We start from the raw sequence: 21,098 nt of genomic DNA on the forward strand, positions 1-21,098 counted from the left end.
GTTAGGTTTAGGGTCAAGGTTAGGGTTAAGGTTAGGGTTAGGTTTAGGTTTAGGGTTAAGTAGGGTTAAGGTTAGGGTTAGGTTTAGGTTTAGGTTTAGGGGACATAAGGCGTAAGTACCGAAAGGGCGTCGAATTAGTGAGTCCCGAGTGTATCAGTAGTGTTCTGTCAGCACCCCCTCCCCGCCCCTGCAGACGTTTGGATAACCATAGCAGCAGTGGGGCAATTCAAGTGAATAGGCAGCGTGAAAATTAATCTATTATTTTCATGAAGACTTTACGAAAGGCGGGCAATAACGTGAATGCACCACGAAAATTACTCTATTATTTTTGTGAAGACTTTACGAAAGGCGTGAGATAGGGCTCAATTGGGAGTGATTGTAACGCTCCCATAGAGATGGGGATTGAATCGATATGAAAGAGAACAGAAGGACATGTATTGTAAATGTCCCCGGTTCTCTAAATGATAAGAGGGAGCCTTCTCTCTAGGACACCCTTCTTGCGCCACCCAAAGAGAGCGTGACTCGAAATGTGAGGATTCACGCATAAAACAAGTGGTTTTGACCAAGTGGTCGTCCCCAATGAGTGTCCTCCCGTAGAGATGGCTCACTCATCTCATTCAGAGAACCAGGGACATGTCCTTCTGTTTTGAGATGCCAGCCTGCTGATGGTGCTGACAGCAATGCAGGAGCATTGACGAAAATACCGTTGAGATCATTTGTAAGCATGCATGTTGGACTTAGCCTACTGTCAAGGCCATGATGTCCACATTGAAAAAGTAACATTTTACCAACACCCCTATCCCCTCCGAGATAATATCGACTAATTGCCTTGGCTGTCTTCAGAGTCTCATCTACTGGTTGTGCCTAGGGTTAGGTCTAAAGAGGGTGAAATAACATTTAGTCATCGTGCTGCAAAATGCTGGAACCAACTTCCTGTCCAAATTAGAACTGCCCCTACAGTAGGGACGAATTAAAAACAGCTTTATTCCTATCTGCCTTCGGTGATAGTTAATTAGACATAAACTCTATCTACAACACAATAATATAGTTTTTCCCCTTCTCTTTTCTCTATTCTTTAGCACATGGAATGGCTTTTATGTAGCCTATAGATAGGCTATCCGCGTGAGCGCTTCAATGACGAAACGCAGGGGTCTAGGGTTAACTGCGCGGCTCACTGCTATCATAGACTATCATAGTAAATCCAGAAGCAGTCTACGCGGTCATGGCAGTCATCCACATCACAACGGGAGTATTTTTACTGTTCAGTATTTCTGTTCCATCAGATGCAGAAACGTCTCATCATGCTAGATTCAAGTTGTATGAACGCGGTAAGTATCCGCATTTATTTTTAGAATGCGTGGTTTGAGACTACTAGTGTGTCCGTGTTCTTTTTATGTGTGATGGATGGTAGTGAAGTTGACAGTTATTTGCCCACGTAACTTTGTATCTTTAGTGCCGATGTCCTCCGAACGCTTTGGCTACTTTTGCTCCATGTTGTTAAACTTTGTAGGCTATAAACCCTTATGTCACGGGCAGGTACTGGCATGATGTATTTGTATGAAGTAGCCTACGCATATAGTACACCACTAGTGGTATGATATCACATAGTCGGAACCATGTAAAAGCCTAACATAGTAGTGTTGTTATTACATCTAAGAGTAGGCTAGCCTAGGCTTTATACAACTCTGTGTATGGTTATAAGTTGGGGAGAATGAGATGAAATAATGTAAAATGAAGTTAATGTTACCCCTTTTCCTGAGCACTTGTATTAATTTTTTATTGGCCCTACAGCCATGTTTAAATATGTTATTGCCAGGTTGCTTCCTAGATATGCTACTCTGTCAATATTTGGCCGGCTGGTTTATTATAGGGCTACACAGCGGAGTGTTTACTCTAAACTTTAGGCTATGCTGTCATGGTCAGGGGTGTATCAGCAAATTGAGGGCCCTATGTACAATCAGCTCCAATGGACCCCAACCCAGCAATATAAATCAGACACTGTCTGGGCCCCCTATATATCTGTACATGGGGCACTGGTAAGTCAGTCACACTTTATGTCCGACAACCCTGGTCGTGGTGGACTTGGATTGGTGTTTTTTGCTGACATTTATACAATCTCAAGGTTACGCTGACAGGTGACTGTCTTTTCAACAGCACGACTTTCACTAAAGATCCTGTTGACAATTGATACAAGAAAACATGTAGTAGCAAAACCGGCTACAAAGTTGCTTAGTGAACAGAATCAGTCTATTTGTGTCCAAGAAGCGGTAAAAGCACAGCTATGTGCATTGTGCACTTAAAAGCTGAGGCTACTCCTCAGTTAAGTATTTTCCTTAAAAACTGTAAGTGATGTGCATTGCATTGTAAGTTAGTAGGAAAAAAGAGAAGAGAATATCAAACAACATACTAGGCCTATGTCAACAAACCCTTTGACAGCCCAACTGTGTCAGGTAATACAGTAGTGCCCTACCAGCAGCTGTCCACTTGCTGTCTCTTTGCTTAGTTTTCCCATGCAGGAGTTTTTAATTGCCAAATGAACAGGGTGTCAAAAACCCAGTCTGTGAAATTGAGAAAGGGTTGTTTGCAACATGGAACCAATAGTGAAATCAACAAGTATTGAACTGTTGTAGCAGCTTACTTCTTGAGCCACTTTTTTGGTGGGAGAAAAGCTTGTGTGAAATAGAGCTTGGCACCTTGAGGTGTTAAATGTGCAGCTTACATTGTGACAAATCACAGTTCAACCAACACTGAATAGTAGTAACAAGTAATATAATCAGTCAGAATGTTTCTTAAAAAAAGCTCCAGGTTTTCATCAACTTGTAACAGGGTGAATGCCGCGCCAGAATTGGCTTTGCATCCCTTCATGGGTGTAACGAGTCACGACACCATACTAGTTGGAAGACTCAGGTCGCTCTGCACCACCGCCACATGCATCACCGCTCCTCCGATGAGGTTTGAATGCCGGTAATTTGAGTTGGCTCAATGATACAGATACAGTATATAGGCCGTATGTAGTCTACAATTGTGTGTGTGAATGAGGCTGTTCTGCCTCCAATCTCTCAGAAGAACACCAATAAAGAAACGCAGACTCCTGGTTCGGGGGGCCAGGCCCCCCATAATCCTGCCCTGCTGTCCAGTGATCACCCGCGGCTTGATGCTAATGTTACCTTTTACTTCCAGTGATTATGCTAAGCTATTCTAATAACTCTAATACTAATAAATCTTAGTACCGAACACACTGAGAAAAAAATACACATATTTATGTATAAGACTTAATACTTGCAAATGAAATAGGGATGCAAATTATTGATTAATTCATTAATTGTTTGTTGATTGACCTTATCGATCAACTTACGATAGCAGTCTTTTTCCCCCGAAATCTCAATGTTTCCCGAAAAAGAACTATTACTTCTAAATATTTAAATAAAAAATATAAATAAAATACTTAAATTCTTCAATCCAAAGGTGATTTAAATATTCTCACTATTTGCACCCTTCTTCGCACACACTCTTTCACCTGGGTCTCTTGTCAGTCGAATTGGCGATTAAATGCGATTCATATTTTTTTACTCGATTAACCGATTAATTGCTTGCATCCCTACTTGGAAATACTGCACCAATATGAAAATGTGTGAAAAGGGTGGACTGTTCCTTTAAAGCAGCCTCACTCTGACTACTGGTTCTGCACAGTTTTGTGTTTCACCCTTAAGCAGGGGAATATGTTTATGTCTATGCCTGCCTGGCATTGAGCGTGTCAGGTGACTTTCTTGAGACTTTCAAACTTGGTTGGATTGAATTCAACCGTCTGTGTGTGACATTCTGGAGGCAAGGCTCCAGGCGAAGCTCGTGTCACCTTTTGCAAAGGTGAAGGCTCTTAGCAAGTTGATATGTTTGCTCTTGTTTCAGACCTGAAGTTTAAACGGGGCCAATTGAGTTCTCGCACCTCCAGCACCATGAAGTTGCTTCCTGCTATAGGAAAGAATGTGATCTTCATTGGAAGTGGAAAACATCTATCCCGTCTTGATTTCCAGAAGAACCCAGAGAAGGCAATGGTGAGGGCTGTTTCATGATTCAATGACCCACTGAAATATTACACGAAGAGACAAAAGCTAGTGATGGTCATAGTGAGATGTTGGAAAAGGAAAATGGAAAAAGTAACAGACAAGATAATGTATATTGTATTACATGCTGTCCATAATATAATGCTGAATACTTTGATGTCATGATGTAGCCTAGAATGATTTGGTGCAAGCATGAAGTTTAACTCAATATTTCAAAAATGTTATTGTGTCCAGGTGCAAGGTATTCCACTTGGCTGTAAAGGATTTGTGAGTATCCTAAAGTACACAGACATACACAGATACCGAAAGAGAGAGAGAGAGAGAGACACACACACACACACACACACACACACACACACACACACACACACACACACACACACACACACACACACACACACACACACACACACAGACCACACACACCACAGAAAAGTCACAAGGAAGTCTTGTGGTTTTGTGACTACGGAAGAATTCCATCAAAAGACTTTTAGCGGTTACACAATAAGCAGACATTAATAAACAGAACAGGTTACATTGCCCAGGGCATGTCACTTGTGGATGTTGCAGTAACATTACAGAATATGGTTCTATCCCCCTGTTGCCATCACAGAATGGTCCCATCACCGTGATGCAGCCAGGAAAGCAAGGTTATCCGCTGTTTGTGTGCACCCATGAAGAACAAAGCACCGCCTGCTGCTTCAAGGTACATCATTTACTTCCTACTTACAGATAAATATGGGAGGAAGAAGATTTTGGAATTTCGGAGCCAAACTGCACAAAAAGCATGAGCATGGATTTCATTGGTCAAGTGCAGTGATTAATGCCCCAGAATGGATGGATGGATGGATGGATGGATGGAGGATGAATGGATGGGGGAGAGGGATGCTTGAATTCTATTGGCAAAACATGAACAAGCTTGGCTGTTTTGATTCCTAGGCGCTGAATGGCTCCACAGATATTGGTCCAGCCCCTTACGCAGGGACAGAGGAGCCAGCACTTCTTACTGGTATGTGGATGCTTGTTGCCAACTCTGTGTTGGGATGCCCTATAGGCCTAATTAAAGTAATCCTTTTAGTGTCACTTAAGTGGATGGATGATGCTGCCTCTGGCAGGCAGATGACTCTGCTGACTCAGCATTAGGCTTTCCAGCAGTCGTTTATTAAAGGACGGCTCTTAGTGTCACTGAACTTCACTCTTAATGCAACTCTGTGAGATTGCTCGGTTGTTCCACAACAGCAATGCAATCTTCTTAAGTTCTGCCTGCAGTGTGTGTGTGTGTGTGTGTGTGTGTGTGTGTGTGTATGTGTGTGTGTGTGCGTGGGTGCGCGCGTGTGTGCGTGTGTGTGTGTGCTTGCGTGCGTGTGTGTGTATTTGAATGGACATAAACGTTGATTTGATTGTTCTGTCTTAGAGGATGCTCTCTATACCACGCAGTCAGATGGGAAGAATAAAGGTGGTCTGTACAGGACAAGTGTCGGACCTCGGAAAAACAAGGACATGAGACCTCCCTCCAGCCGATCAGGTGAGTGACTCACTAAAAGACACTGACCAACAATCAATAAACCTTTTTTGACCATCTTAATTCCTCTATAGCTGATCCTACCACAGCATTTCAGTTATTGCCAACTGAGTTATTACAAGCTAGAAGAGTAGAAATGTTAGCCAGGCTGTGCCCTCCTAGTGATGCAACAATTTCTGCATTGCAACTAGTCAGGTCAAGAGCAATGCAAGAACTTTCTGAGTTCCTGAAAATACGGGAAGTCCTCCCACTATGTCGGTAGCCAAACAACCATATGCAAACCAAGGGAGGTGGGTTAACCATGCCATTTGGGAAATGTTAATTGTCATGCTCTTGGTCAGAACAAGTCTCAAAGAGATTTGAACGTCAATGATAATCAGGCTATAGAAATGGTACACTTGACCTGCCCGTCTGATTGCTGCAGTTAATAGCCTTTTATGTGGCAGGCAGGCAGGCATGGGAGCTGGTAGTAGAGTATTGTTTTGTCATTAGTATCACTCTTGAGCTAATAGGCATAATGCATCCATGTGAATTGGACAGGCTCTTTCTTGAGCAACTTGAAAGCAGTAGCACAGTGAGAAATGAAATGTTCAGGGAGAAGGTGCATTGTGAAAAAGACCAATTAAGAAAGGGGAATAAGTGCTATTCAGGTACATTGTGAAAAAGGGAAGGCGAAATACCTCTGAATTCACTTACCCACCCACATGGGCTATGATTCAATGACACCAACTACGTTTCAGAGGAATGGGTCAGTGGGTCTCTCTGCGGTTTGAATTTGAGACATTTCCAGCCTATTGGACAAACCAGAGAAGAAAACTTCAGTTTCACCTGAAAGTTAAGGTTTTAATGCCCGTGTTTCTGTTCCAAAGTGAGAGTGGGTTCGCAAATTGAAAAGGAGACTGAGGCCAAGCACACAACAAGTTTTCTGTTCCTGAAAGCAATGGGATAGTGGGTGTTGCTGTGCATCACATGCAGTGAAACCAAATAAAATGTGCGTACATTTTGTCTTGTAGATCAGCGCTACGTGAAGGTCATGAAAAGACAGAACAAGGTCTACGCCTTCTACACAGAGAAGAACAGCGACCAGGACCCAAACACAGACAGTTTCACGTCAAAGATCTCTCGAGTTTGCGCGGTGAGAATGCAGGATGCTACTTTACCGCTACTTTACCCATGAACTTAAATGACATACTGTATCTGAACTTAGTACATCTCAAATTTAATAGCGCGTTGCACAGAGACAGTGAAATGTACTAGGCCTATATGTAAAGCAAGCCCAGTCAGTGCAATATGAGAATAGTGTAGCAGATGTGCATCGCCTAAGGGCAAAACAGGTGAAATACTGTACAGCACTACCCTACCCTACCCTGCTCTTCATATCTTCTCTTTAAATATGAAGCAGTGAATAAAGGGCAGATTATAGTTCAGCAGCGGCGCCTGTTGCTTACGGTCGCTAACCACTGTTGATGTTATAGATCTGCGCACGAGGTGTCATGTCGTTAGCTACATTTGGCTACATACAGTGGTGCTCATATGTTTACATACCCCAGCAGAATATACGCTTTCTTGGCGATTTCTCACAAAATATGAAGGATTACACAAAACCTTTTTTTCTCACTCATTGCTAGTGATAGCTTAAGATATTTATTAGCAATATTCTGTGTTTACTCTTTCAAAAGCATGATCACAACCCAAACTACCCAAACGACCCTGTTCAAAAGTTTACATACCCTAGTTTCTGATGCTGAATATGGCCCTGTTTAACATCAGGGACCGCTCTAAATTGTTTGTGGTAGTTGTGGATAAGGCTCTTAATGTTCTCAGATGACAAAACAGCACATTCTTCTTGGCAGAATGGTTGTTTCCTATAATATCTTAGGGTGTCTTGCTGGAACCTCACATTTGAGGTTTCCCCTGAGTGGCTGAATGATGTTGAGATCAGGAGAGTGAGACGGTCGCTCAAAAAACTTCATTTTATTCTTTCTGAAGCTAATGACTGGTTGATTTGGCTTTCTGTGCTGAGATATTGTCATGTTGGCATGTCCAAACAATGGACTATATGCAGTTTCAAGGCTGATGAGTGTCAAGTTTCCTCCAGTATTTTTCACAGGGCAATGTATTCATCATTCTGTGAGTATGGACCAAAAGTGTAGTGCATTTGTAACTCAAATGTCCCCATGACATCAGTGGTCCATTAACCATGTTTCACAGAAGGGATGGTGTAACTTTCATCATAGGCTCCGTTGACTGTTCTCCAAATGGTACTGTTAATAGTGGCTGAAAAAAGTTCCATATTGATCTCATTTTTCCAAATTACTTTGTCACAGGCATTTTGATGCTTCTTACTGTGCTATTTGGTGTATCATATGCAAAATAACATGTTTGCATTTTTGTAGTAATGGCTTTCTCCTGGCAACCCCCAACAGCCCATCTTTTCTCAAGTGCCTCTTTCCTGTACAGTTTAAAACATTTTTTCATGTTGTCCTATATTTCACCTGAAGTTATTTTTTGGTTGTCCTATGCCTCCTGAACAATTTCCCTTGCAATGATCATTGCAATGCAATGATTCCCTTGCCCATTGGCTTGATTCCAACCAAACTCCTAATATTGCATTTCTGAATTGAAATTCCAACGGTGCCAACACGACAATATTTCGACACAGAAAGCCAAATCAACCCGTCAGTAGCTTCAGAGAGAATAAAATGAAGGTTTTTGAGCGACCATCTCACTCTCCTGATCTCAACATCATTCAGCCACTCAGGGGAAACCTCAAATGTGAGGTTCCAGCAAGACACCCTGAGATATTATAGGAAACCATTCTGTCAAGAAGAATGTGCTGTTTTGTCATCTGAGAACATTAAGAGCCTTATCCACAACTACCACAAACAATTTAGAGCGGTCCCTGATGTTAAACAGGACCATATTCAGCATCAGAAACTAGGGTATGTAAACTTTTGAACAGGGTCATTTGGGTAGTTTGGGTTGTGATCATGCTTTTGAAAGAGTAAACACAAAATATTGCTCATAAATATCTTAAGCCAGTCACTAGCAATGAGTGAAAAAAAAGGTTTTGTGTAATCTTTCATACTTTGTGAGAAATCGCAGAGAAAGCGTATATTCTGCTGGGGTATGTAAACATATGAGCACCACTGTAGCTACAAGGCTACAGTACAGTAGTCAGACTGCAGGCATTGTGCTGCGAGTGCTAAACTGATGTAGTGTTTGTTTGCTACTTACTAATTCAGTCATTGTAGCTTCATTTATTTACACAGACTAGAAAGAAAGTGTTCGTATTCCACAGAATATTGACAGTTTGGCTCTCGTAAACTACCGGAGAACTGTGCCGCCACGAGAAGAAGGAAGTATCGAGACGACCAATCACAGCGCCTTTTCTCTGCGACCTTCGCAACCGTCTGTCGCGTAGTCAGGATTTTTTTGAGGCGCGCGGCGACGGTTGCAGAGCCTCTGCGCGGGGGGTGTGGTCGCGCACAGACGGTTGCACAGGCTCTGCAACCGTCAGCACCAATAAGTATAAATTGGCCTTAACACTACAACACACATTTTGATGTTGAGGGGCCTGCCGTCTGCTGTCCATGAGCTTAACAAATGTTGAAACAACAGGAAATTAAACAATACATTATTTTTTATGTTGACTTACAAGGAAGTTATTTTTGGTGAACAATCGGTGCTTTGTTGTAGTCTGATGCGGGCGGGTCAAAGGACATCCTGCAATACCAGTGGACGTCCCAGCTGATTGGGCGTCTGTCGTGTGGGGACCCCGACAGGAAGTTGTTCTACAGCGAGCTATTGGACGTGGCCGTACTGCCTTCTGCACAAGGAGAATCTGACCTCCTCTACGGCCTCTTCAGAAACGCATGGTGCGTGTCGTTGCATGGATCCTTTCGTGTGTGTGTGTGTGTGTGTGTGTGTGTGTGTGTGTGTGTGTGTGTGTGCTGCACCCATCTACCTTTTTGAGGCCACTGCTATTGGAGCACACAGACAGGGTGGGACCCTCGCTCCATGTCGGGCCCAAATCCCAGACCCCACCTGTTTTGACCCCTTTTGCTGGGGTAGTTTTGTTGTTACTGGTAAGAGTTTAAGTGTAAAAACATTTCCTCACTAGCTGGTGAGGGTTAGGGATTGTTTTGGTTTGAGCACAGTTTAGCATTCTTTAGCTGTTGTAAGGGTTAATATGAATGGAAGTCAATGGGAGGGCCCCACAAAGATATTAAGGTTGGACTGTGTGGTAGTGTTAGTGTGTGTGTGTGTGTGTGTGTGTGTGTGTGTGTGTGTGTGTGTGTGTGTGTGTGTGTGTGTGTGTGTGTGTCTGTCTGTCTGTCTGTCTGTCTGTCTGTCTGTCTGTCTGTCTGTCTGTCTGTCTGTCTGTCTGTCTGTTTGCGCGTGAGTGTGTGTATGAGTGAGTGTGTGTATGCGTGAGTGTGTGTATGGGTGAATGTGTCACTTGCAGTCACTTGCATGAACCAGACCTGCTATAATTAACAAAGGGAAGCAAGCAGCTCCAGAAGTAAAGCAGACAGCTGATTTCCTTCTCTTGAAGATGTGTGACGGGGAAACGTTAACGTGAGCAGGTTATTAGTGTTGTGCAACGTCTGCAACCCTGCAAGAGTCCACTGCACGTTTGCATGTTGCATTTTTGGCATGGTAGCTGGCCTGGGTCCTGGGATGCTTTAAACACAGATGCCGACAGTGGGGGAAATAAGGGGTCAGTTGCTCCGTGCCCATGAAGAGTGGTAGCCCAGAATGTATCCATATGTATTGTCCAGAGGGATAGGGATGGTAGAGTGGGACCTCAAGCGAAATCAGAGATTCTTTAAGTATAGAGATATGCCAACATAGGTTTCTATGGGCACCTAACGCGACCAGGTTCCGGTCTGCCTAAAGGGGCGTGTCATAATGCTCCTACAATGAATAGAACAGTCCTTAGGTCTGCCTAGGTCTGCCTAAGGGGGGCCATAATAGAACCAGGAAACAATGGGCCAATGGAACCTCTCTCTCTCTACTCTCTCTGGCGAAATGGAAAAGTAAGGAGGAGAGGTCTTCCAGCATGACAGGGGAATGAGCTGGCGGGAATACATCTCTGAGAAGGCAGGAGAAGGTAATAGAGCCTCCAACCACTCTGCAGGTTTCATCCTGCTACTATGTTTTCAGAACAATGTTTTAAGCAGACCAAACAGTGGCCAACTGTCACATTGTCACACAGACGAAGTAGAACGGAAAAAAAGTGTGAAGAGGTGGTCAAGCACAGGAAGTGGCAACAATGGTGTGTGTGTGTGTGTGTGTGTGTGTGTGTGTGTGTGTGTGTGTGTGTGTGTGTGTGTGTGTGTGTGTGTGTGTGTGTGCGTTTGTGTGTGTGTGCGTTCGTGTGTGTGTGTTCGTGTGTATACGTTTGTTTACGTGTGTTAACGTGTATGTGTACAGGGACATGACAGCAGTATGTGCATACAAGATGGACGACATTGATAACACCTTCTCTACTTTTCGCGACGAAGCTGTAGGAGGCAACATCCCTGGAGAGGTGGGCTGGCTTTCTTTGTCGCATTCTTTGCATTACACTACTCGAGACTACTAGTAATACTAACCTGGGGTCCGTTTCTCCATTATTGTCGTTGCTTACCGTCTTAAGACCGTCTTAAGACGTAACACCATTCCCTTGGATTTAGTGGTGAGTGTCGCTGTCAAGATGCAGTTGAGTCGGTCGTACGAAGAACTTTGCTAACGACGATAGCAAAGACGCTTTCGAGAAACGGACCCCAGGATCTTGATAGAATGAATGTAGTTCCATCTGTCACCACATACAATTTGGAAGGCGGAAAGAAAAAGTCTGAAAGAAACAGTTGCTTCTCTGCTACATCACATCACCTACTGTATAACTATATCGCCAACATGGCTTCCTTATTGAATGTGCCAAAGCTACATTCTTCAAGGACACCATTTTTAAAACTCTTACATCTTTGTAGTGTGTACAAGTTGTTAAGACTCTCATTGTTATGATAAAAACCTGTAGAATTGATAGGGGCGAGGTTTACGTTTTGACCAAGTTTGTAAAATGCCAGAGGTCGCTTTCTCGTGCGTCTCTCTCTCCATGTTTCTGTCTGATCAGTGTGTTGAGGACAGTAAGAAGTTACCTGCCGAGTTACTCAAGCGCATGAAGAGTAGTCCTGAAGCAGCGAGCGAGGTGAAACCCATCAACAACAGCCTTCCCCTACTGGTCAGCCATCGCCACTACAGCCACATCCAGGTGGATCGTGTTGCAGGAACAGGGGGACAGGATACACATAACGTCCTGCTGCTGTCCATGGGTAAGAGATACTAGGCCCGTTTGTGATGCCACACAGTCACAGATAGAAGGACAAGCACTCCCACACGGGTAGCATTTAACATTGGAAAACACCATACATTTACAAGTTTACACAAACACAGAATATTTGAAAGTTTCATTTTCACAACTTAAGGGGATGAGAACATTTTACAGCACATGTCTTGTTTTTTGAAGGCAGCAGCATTGTGACCAGAAATCCCAAAGCAGAAACAGAACTACATGTGATGTTCCTCATGTGTTTTCCTGTGTTTGTTTGTGTTTACCGTAGAGAGTGGTGCCGTTCATAAAGTCCTGGAGAATGGCTCTGACCCCTTCATCATTGCTGAGTATCATCCTTTTCGACCCGGAACCCACATCCTCAGCATTTTGCTGGACAGCTCTGAGGTCAGTCCTTACGGTATACTTTATACAAACAGTTATATCTGGTCAAACTGTTCTGCGATAGCTGATTTGACGAGACGCGATCTACGGGCCTATGGCCAGGATGACATCCATGGACATCACTGTCAATCACTGTCAATCAATTAACCAGAGATGGTTAATTTGAATTAACAAACTGGTAGTTGAGCTAATTAGCCAAATCATCAACATGGGCAGTAGGTAGTTTACAGTAGGCAGGGTACTTTCTCAAGCTGGTTTGCCCACCTTTGGGTCTTATGAGCTTGTCCACCTAGCGGCCAAAATAATTTTGTCTGCTGAGTTGGTCTAGCTTCGGCCCTTGTAGGATCGCCACAACAGGCTCCAGTCCAAGCCCACCCATCACAAAACAAAACACCCTCTGTTTGAATATTTGGGGTGGGCTTTGGCAGGATGGTAGAAAGAGCAGAATGGTTATGGCAACAAAAAGTAGCCATTTGATTAGTCATGGTCTTGGCCAGGGCATTACAGAGGCAGTTTGAATCATAATGACAAGAGGTTGTTTTCACCCGCAGCCCTCACCTACTGTATATGAACGCAGACATTCCAGACAAATGCTAGTTGGATTTTCATTTTATTCTGGCTCACTAGGCAGTCTGTGAAATAGGAGGAAGCAATATTTCTTCATATCACGTTTCCCCACATGTTCTACTGTCACATTGTGTGGTGTGCAAACCAACTTGGGAAACATCCGGCTTCCTGTACACTTGCGTATGGCATGTCTTCATATGGGTTTAAGCCAGACCTAGTACAACATGGTGGAAGGCACAAAGTTGATCAGCTGAATTTCTGCAAGACCAGTCAAGCCATAATGAGGACAAGAACATGTGAACCAAACCAGGTCATGTTGTGAACCAAACCAGGCCATGTTGTTAACCATACCACTCTGCTGTGGTGTACAGTCAGCTGTTTCTGCCCATAAAAGAGTCAACTAGAGAGAGAGCCATGAGTATGGGTGGGGTCAGTCATTTTGGGTGGCCAAATGAGATAGGGAAATGTGCTTTTGCCAGATAATGAACGCTTGACTGTAGTAAAAATCACCAAGCGTTATGTTACAGTAATGTTGAGTTTCATCAGAACCCCTGGGGAATAACTGGGAATTTGAATATGGAGCTAGGGGCATGAAGAATGACGTGTTTATTTCACTGGGAAATTATTCTACTGCAAAAAGAAATCCCTCAGCCTGTGTTGGGGATGTTGTACACATCATGTTTGATTTGAATACCATTCTCCTGTAAGCAAAGACCACCATTTATATAAAGATAGCACAAAGTATAGGTTTTGTTTTTTTAAAAACTTCATACGTGTAATAATGTTTTTTTTAGTCCCCAAATCTTGTTAGCTGCTGCCCCGCTTTGTGATGTTCAAAGCAAAGTGTCGCACAGAAAGGGTATTGTGTTAAATGGCATTGTGAGAAATTCTACTTTTGTCTCACTCCATTGGTCATGGTTTACGGACGTTTTAGAAACATGTTATGCTAGGCTGCACTAAGTCATGTTATGCTTTTCACATGCAGCTGGTTGTTCTACCATCAGCTTGAAATAAGGGTGCAAACTCTCAGTTTGTCTTGGTTCCCTGTCGTTGCACTGCTGGTCAGTGTGACCCCCTAGCACATGATCCGATAATCAGGATCAGTGATGGTCCAAAGCTCCCATGGTTTGTCCCCAACAGCCCACACCTTCCATGGCCCACTGTAGGAACATTTTCTTCTATCTAGCTTAGTGTCTCTCAACGCCCCCCAGGTGGCGATAGGAAGCCCTGTGCTAGGGGGGTGTAGGGGGGTGACAGTCTTATGGTGAGGTTAGAAAACCACTGAACTAGCTTTAAGAAATTATTTCTGTGAATCTGGTCTGGATTGGTTATGGATTGATGTTACAATCCCATATGACAAAAAAGAAGTATATGAAACTTACATGACTAACTTATGACTGATGTAGTGCATGATCATAATGATTATAGAAGTCTTACCCTACAAACAGTACATGGCACATACTATTAACAGGTCATTGGTCTGACAGGCAGCCCATTCGTCTATCACCCATTAGTTCAATGGGCTGACCCCCTATTGAAGTAGCCCATTGTTTTTCTCATAACTGATAAGTCCTGCTTATTTATTTGTCATTATATTATTACCTCCGCCAAGGAGGTAATGTTTTCGGTCGCATTGGTTTGTCTGTCTGTTTGTCTGTCTGTCAGCAGGATAACTCAAAAACTTGTGAATGGTTTTGGCTGAAACTTTGTAATGACTCAAGGAACAAGTGGCAAGTGAATTCTGGTGGTGATTCGGACCACAAACCGGAACCAGGACCTTTTTAAAAATTCTTCACCATTGCTGACCTATCTAGACGCCCCTAGTGACCAGAAATTGAATTGCAGGGACACCGCAAAAAGAAGGCAGAAAGACTTAGGGTGTAACATGGTCAAATGTTCTATCAGCAGCTTCCTTGGCGGGGGTCTGCACTCTCTGAGTGCTTATTAATTCATTACCCTGTGCTGCTCAATTTAACTTAATGTCAAATGCGGACAGGGCACTAGAAATGGTAATACAGTGAACCTGTTTTAGGAAAGAGGAACCGGTAGTGAAGATACCGTAAGCTGTGGTGGGAAGCCAGACATGTTTCAGATAAGTCAGATACTGTAGCATGTAGATTACATGGAAGACTTTTGCTTTGTAAGCATAGAGTTTGTAATTTGTTTAGTAATATATTGTCGTAATGCATGCTGCCCATTCACAAATGTAATAATTTCCATCAGTATTTACCACCATCCATGTCTAAGTATTCATTATGACTTGCAAATGTACGCTTTTCATACATGAATCAGTGGATCCTCTCCATGTCTGCACATTTTGATGTACCAGCCATAGACATGTTTGGCTGCAAAACTTGGTCAGACCAGTAAATATTAGTTTAATACGTAGCAAATGTGTATACATTTGTGATGTTGATCACATTTGTGAATGGACAGCAGACATTTTCAAAAGGAATCACTACAATTGCACATTCTGCTTTTAACTGACAATGACATTGCAAGAAGCTTCCTGAAGGACATGGCTTATACACAACTTTCTCTTCCTTTCTCTGTCTTTTTTCTTTCTATTGACCTGTTGGCCTCCTCCCCTCCATTCATTTGCCATGACATGCGATCACATTGCTGCCCTACAGCTCATACACATAAAACAACCCAACATGATACCTAAACTAATCCATCTTAATGTCATAGTATATGTATGCCCAAAAGCAACAACAGCGACTTTTCAATTGTGACTGAAAGAGATAAGCCACGTACTTAATTCTTGCATTGCTAAATATACATGTACTTCAGTGTGAATCCTTCAGTTTATATCTCTCTCGGTCATGTGACGCATGTCGCACCCTTCAACATGAATAAGTCTGATTAAGAGTTTCCCCTCATTGCAAAACTAGCACCGGCCCTAGGCCTACTCATTTGCACTACTCTTACTCAGAGTTGGATGAAGTAGAAGAGGAAGTACTCTTACGGATGTAGCTACAACACTAGGAAGTATCACATTACATTATCACATTACACTGTGCAGGAAATGGTCAAAAAATTTACTGCAACTATGCTGCTCATTGAAACTGGGCTGCCTATTGCCAAATGTGATGTTTTCATGAACGTTTACTGTGTAATAAACTAATATTTTCTAGTTTGGTCCAAGTACAGTCATTTTTGCAGCTAAAAATGGCTATTTCTGGAAATTCAAAATTGTGGACCATGGAGAAGATCCCCCTTTTCATGTATGAAAAGTTCAATTTTTCCAGTCATAATGAATTAGAATTTGATGGTGGTGGTAAGTGTTCTGTAATGGTGTGTATTCATGAAAAAGGTAATATACGTGAATGGGTAGCATAAATTCTGGAAATAAACAACTAAAAATCTTACACAGTGTACCTTAAACAATGTAATATCACAATACTAGTGTTGTCGTTACATCCGTAAAAGCACTTATATTTCTACTTTATACAACTCTGCTCTTAACGTAATATGTGTACTACTGTAAGTTGTTTTGTATAAAAGCAAGATTAATGTCATGTAAATGTTAACATTTCCTGTCAATGTCATCCCTTTCTGTCGTGCCTCTTGCAGAAGAAGCTGTATGTGGGCTCCAGTGCTGAGGTGGTCCAGATTGACCTGAAGAACTGCAGTGTGTACGGAAAGCGGTGTGAGGACTGCATCTTAGCCAGAGACCCCTACTGTGGCTGGGACCACGAACAGAAGATGTGCTCACCTTACTCACAGTAAGGGCTCACTCTATGTCACTCACTCACTCTGTCACTGGGTCACTCACCCACTCACTCACTCGGTCAATACCTCTATCTCTCCCACGCGTGCCCTATTTTCTCAGAAGTAGGAAGAGGAAGTTTGCGATGCAGCCACAGCTGAGCATTTAAAGGGCTATCTCGGCCTTCCTTGGCGTAGTGAGGACGAGACCAAAAAAAGGCAGAAGTAGAACATGCAACACACAAGCACAGTTTATACGTTGTACACCCAAACTTCGTGGTATACAGCACGTACGGCACTGTAAGCTGTGTGTTGTGGTGTATGAGAGGAACTGATATTGCTATTGTTGCTTTACTATAACAACAAGGTCATTTTTAACTCCCTAACAGTATATTGCCTCGCTCCTCCAGTCATGATCCTTTTGAATATGCTACATACTACCTCAGAAACAAATGTGCAACTGCAAAACACTCACCCACACCCACATTATCAGTTCAAATCTTACTTCCTGTGGAAACCCAGAACTGCAACGCAACTTAGAGGAATCGCCACTAAAACTCTTGATACAACCCAATATTTTTTAATTTGAATTTTTACTATTCTTTCCACAGGAGGATGACGCAAGATGTTCTCTGCAGGAAACAAGTCTGTGGTAAGCTTCTATTCATACTTAGGGGCTTTACCTTACTGCTCAGCACGCAAACACAAATGTGCACCAATACACACACGCACGCACGCACAGTCAGTCTCTCTCTCTCTCTCTCTCTCTCTCTCTCTCTCTCTCTCTCTCTCTCTCTCTCTCTCTCTCTCTCTCTCTCTCTCTCCCTCCCTCTCTCTCTCTCTCACTCACACACCTGTTGACATACGGTTACAGTCTGTATGACATATATTCACTCGTCGGCACCTGAAATTATTTGAATATCAAGAAGAGTTTTACCGGCAGGATGATATTGTTATGATGTTTGATTCCCATGTATGCCATAAGCCGTGAGCTTTCAATTTGCATAAAGTCATAACAAAAAGGACGGAGTAATAGGGTGTTAGAGATGGAAAGAAGGAAAGAAAGAATAAAGTCTCTGAACATTCTCAGTCATCACACTGAGAAAAAACAGAAATGAATGAATGAATGAATGAATGACTAGAAATTTCTTCTCTTCTCTTGCAGAGCCTGAGAGTTCCTCTCTGAAGTACACCTCGATGATGGGCAGCCCCTCTGAAGACCCCTCGTACGTATCCCAGTCCTCCAGACACTTCCTGTCATGCCCTGTGCAGTCCCAGCATGCCGAGTACCGCTGGCTGCATGACGGGCAGGAGAGGGGCGCTCTGATGGACAGGGACCAGAGTCAGCTGGTGCTGCTGATAGAGGACATGGGAGCCTCAGATCAGGGCCTCTACCGCTGTGTCTCCAGTGAGGGGGACTACAACAAGACTGTGGCCCAGTACTCACTCAGGCTGTCAAGTGGAGGGCAGGGGACCAGGGGCAACATTCTGGCTATGGCTTCAACGATGCTAATGTTTGCTCTGTTGCAGTAGAGTTCTGTTGGAGATGGTTTGTGTCAACTTACTATGTGTGGTGTGAGTGTGTGTGTGTGTGTGTGTGTGTGTGTGTGTGTGTGTGTGTGTGTGTGTGTGTGTGTGTGTGTGTGTGTGTGTGTGTGTGAGAGAGAGAGAGAGAACAAGAGGGAAAGAGAGAGAGAGAGAGAACAAGAGGGAAAGAGAGAGAGAGAGAACAAGAGGGAAAGAGAGAGAGAGAGAGAGAGAGAGAGAGAGAGAGAGAGAGAGAGAGAGAGAGAGGCAGGCAGGCAGGCAGAGAGAGGCAGAGAGAGAGAAATAGAAATATCTGTGAAGAAAGGTAGATCAGCAGCATGATCATCCCATCAGAAGTGTAGGAAGCCTTCGCGCAATTGCTCAACAACATTACTCAAAAACTGCAGATAGATTTCATAAATGTAAATGTTCTTTTGGTGTAGGGCCGGAAATGTGATGCTGATTAGCCTGCGTCTTGACCACAGATGGTTAATTTTATACTCAGATCAGATTGGCTTTTATAAAGAATAGAGAAGTAGGGATGGAGAAGCATTGGTCACACATACGCCTAATGATTCACTTTACAGTGTAAAAAAAACCACCCCATGGGCATATATTTGTTTCCTGCTATGCAAATATGTGAATACAAAGTTCCTGTGAATTTTTTACTTATTGGGTCTGGTCTAAATGCCTGTTTGCGATATTCAAGATTATGCATTTTCTGTCAATCCATCCAACATTCATTCAATCGATGACCAAAAAACAGCCCAAGATAGATGATTGATCCAAGATGAGCCTTAATAGTTTTACTTGACAAGGTTAAAGTGCAATAGATATATTACAGTGGCGTCAGCCTGCATGATGAAGGTACTGGCCTCTATTTACTTAGCCACCACACTGTGTGTGTATAGTCAAATAGAGAATGACGTGAATTCAAACAGTATTAGTATTGCACATTACAACCAGAATAGCAAGAAATACAAGATCTTGGTGTTTCCTACACTTAACTTGAAAAATCCTTGAAGTTTCTGACATGCTACTTAGTGTGTAGAGGGAGCACAGTAACTAACTCTTAGATGACTCTTTCGCAAATCATATGTCATTTGGTATCTGAAGAGGCCTTCCAGAAGACATAGAGTGTGATTACTTAAACAATATGATATTTGTCTTTCAGTCTATTGGGCTTGCTAGTTGTTTAACTTATTTACTTTTGTCCACAATTAATTAAGAAGGCCCACTCTATATCATTGTAGGATTTTCAGACCATTGTAGCAACTACTGTATTTTGTCTCGTTCCCAGTATGGCAATACCTTATTCCCACAACGTGACTGGCACGTTGGTTTTCATCGCTGTATATTGCTTTGAGGGATTGAGGTGGCTGGGAGTTTGAGTGATTTCACGAGTGGCATAAAACATTAGGAAAAGGATTGGAAGGACCAATGATCTGCGATGTGGACGGGATGTCCACTTTGTTAATGAGGATTCACACGCTAACCATTCGGTTTTGACAGAGTCAAACTGTCTTCGGAAAGCGGCAAGAAGGGTCTCATGAGAGATGGCTCACTCATCTCCTTCAGAGAACCGTGGGGACATATTCATGTCCTACTGTTCTCTTTCAGTCAAATCGTTCGCCATCTCTATGTGAGCCTTACAATTACTCCCGATTTCAATTTGGTCGATCCAAACTAGGCAGAGCCCCAAGGGCCTCCTGTAGGGACAGTGCTCCCTTCAGCCTACGGACAATCAGTGGACGTGCCCAGAGCCCTGTGTTCCAGTGGCAGCGCGGTCACATCCAGCCAGTAGAACCGGACAAAGGTGGCAGGGTTGGCCCATCCAGCCTCCCTGCACACCACTGAAAATGCAGCACCTTTAAAAAGGGCTCAGGATGTAGAGACCGCTCTAGTACAGTGTGCCCTAATCTGAGCCAGGGGCTGGCGCCCGTTGGACTCACATGCTAGAGTAATAGCTTGAACCAACCATTTTGAAAGCCTCTGTTTCCAGAGTGCAAGACCTCTAGCGAAGCATACGAACAGCTGCTCAGTCTTTCTAAAAGAGTCATGTTCATGTAGATGCGTAAAGCCCACACAGGGCACAAACAATGTTGGCACCTCTGTTCCGTGGATGTGAAATGTGGAGCGCAGAAAGCCTGAAGCTCTGTGGGCACGCAACTGGATGCGTTCTGAATCTTAGGAATGAAAGCTGGGTTCACCTTCAAGGTGACTCGCGTATCACCCTCTGAAAACTGTGCACACGCAGGGTTAACCGACAGGGCATGCCATTCACTTACACGTTTCGTCGTCGCCAGGATGAGGAGAAGGGTGTTTTTAATGGAGAGCACCTTTAAGTCCACCTCTTGGACGATCTCGAAGGGGGCTCCGCACATAGCCTCCAGCACCAGAGATGTCCAGTACCAGAGATATCCCAACAGAGTATCGTCTGTCTTCCCGTGGGATTGCAACCTTGTCGTGGTTGGGGAGCTTGTGCGTCTCAGTGACCCCAAGAGCTAGGCCAGCGGGAGATTCATCTCCTGGTAGGGCCTCCAATGCTGGATAGGTCGAAGGGTAGAGGCCAGACGAAGAGCAATCCACTGGTTCTCCAGATTCGGGGTTGGGCACAAGGCTAACAACTAGTGATGGCAGCCTGGCACAAGCGCGCCGGAACGTGTTGCAAACCATCAACTGCGAAAACAATTAAACCACTGTTCCGAAGTTTGCTTCAGTACGGAAAAACCATGTGATATATTACGTATGAAACGGTAAACTGGTTCAGTTTTCCGAAAGCAGCTGCAGTGTTTCGTGCTGCCACACGAACCAGCAGGCGCGCGCAAATGTGTTTGGCCTGTTGCAGAGCCGTCTGCCAGGTTGCAGTGGAGAGAATAGATATTTTATTGACTGTCATTAGGCCTATAAGTCCCACTTGATAGACAAGTAGACAACATCATCATAAGTTATGAACACAACAAGGAGAAGACATTAATGTTCAGCAACG

The 21,098-nt window shown here is 43.5% G+C and overlaps 1 protein-coding gene across 1 annotated transcript; it reads left to right on the forward strand.

Annotated features, from left to right (window-relative positions):
* The first annotated feature begins 1,180 nt into the window (after nucleotides 1–1,180).
* LOC134438682 (semaphorin-7A-like) lies at nucleotides 1,181–18,170 on the forward strand. Its single transcript, XM_063188298.1, has 14 exons — nucleotides 1,181–1,328; nucleotides 3,907–4,052; nucleotides 4,296–4,328; nucleotides 4,675–4,767; nucleotides 5,001–5,070; nucleotides 5,476–5,586; nucleotides 6,597–6,718; nucleotides 9,283–9,461; nucleotides 11,023–11,119; nucleotides 11,705–11,903; nucleotides 12,192–12,307; nucleotides 16,448–16,599; nucleotides 17,194–17,234; nucleotides 17,748–18,170. Exons 1-14 carry the CDS (start codon nucleotides 1,223–1,225, stop codon nucleotides 18,113–18,115), a joined length of 1,833 nt encoding a protein of 610 aa, XP_063044368.1. The 5' UTR covers nucleotides 1,181–1,222; the 3' UTR covers nucleotides 18,116–18,170.
* The last annotated feature ends 2,928 nt before the right edge of the window (nucleotides 18,171–21,098 follow it).

Source organism: Engraulis encrasicolus, chromosome 22 (genome assembly GCF_034702125.1).
Source record: "Engraulis encrasicolus isolate BLACKSEA-1 chromosome 22, IST_EnEncr_1.0, whole genome shotgun sequence".
Lineage (NCBI taxonomy): Eukaryota > Metazoa > Chordata > Actinopteri > Clupeiformes > Engraulidae > Engraulis > Engraulis encrasicolus.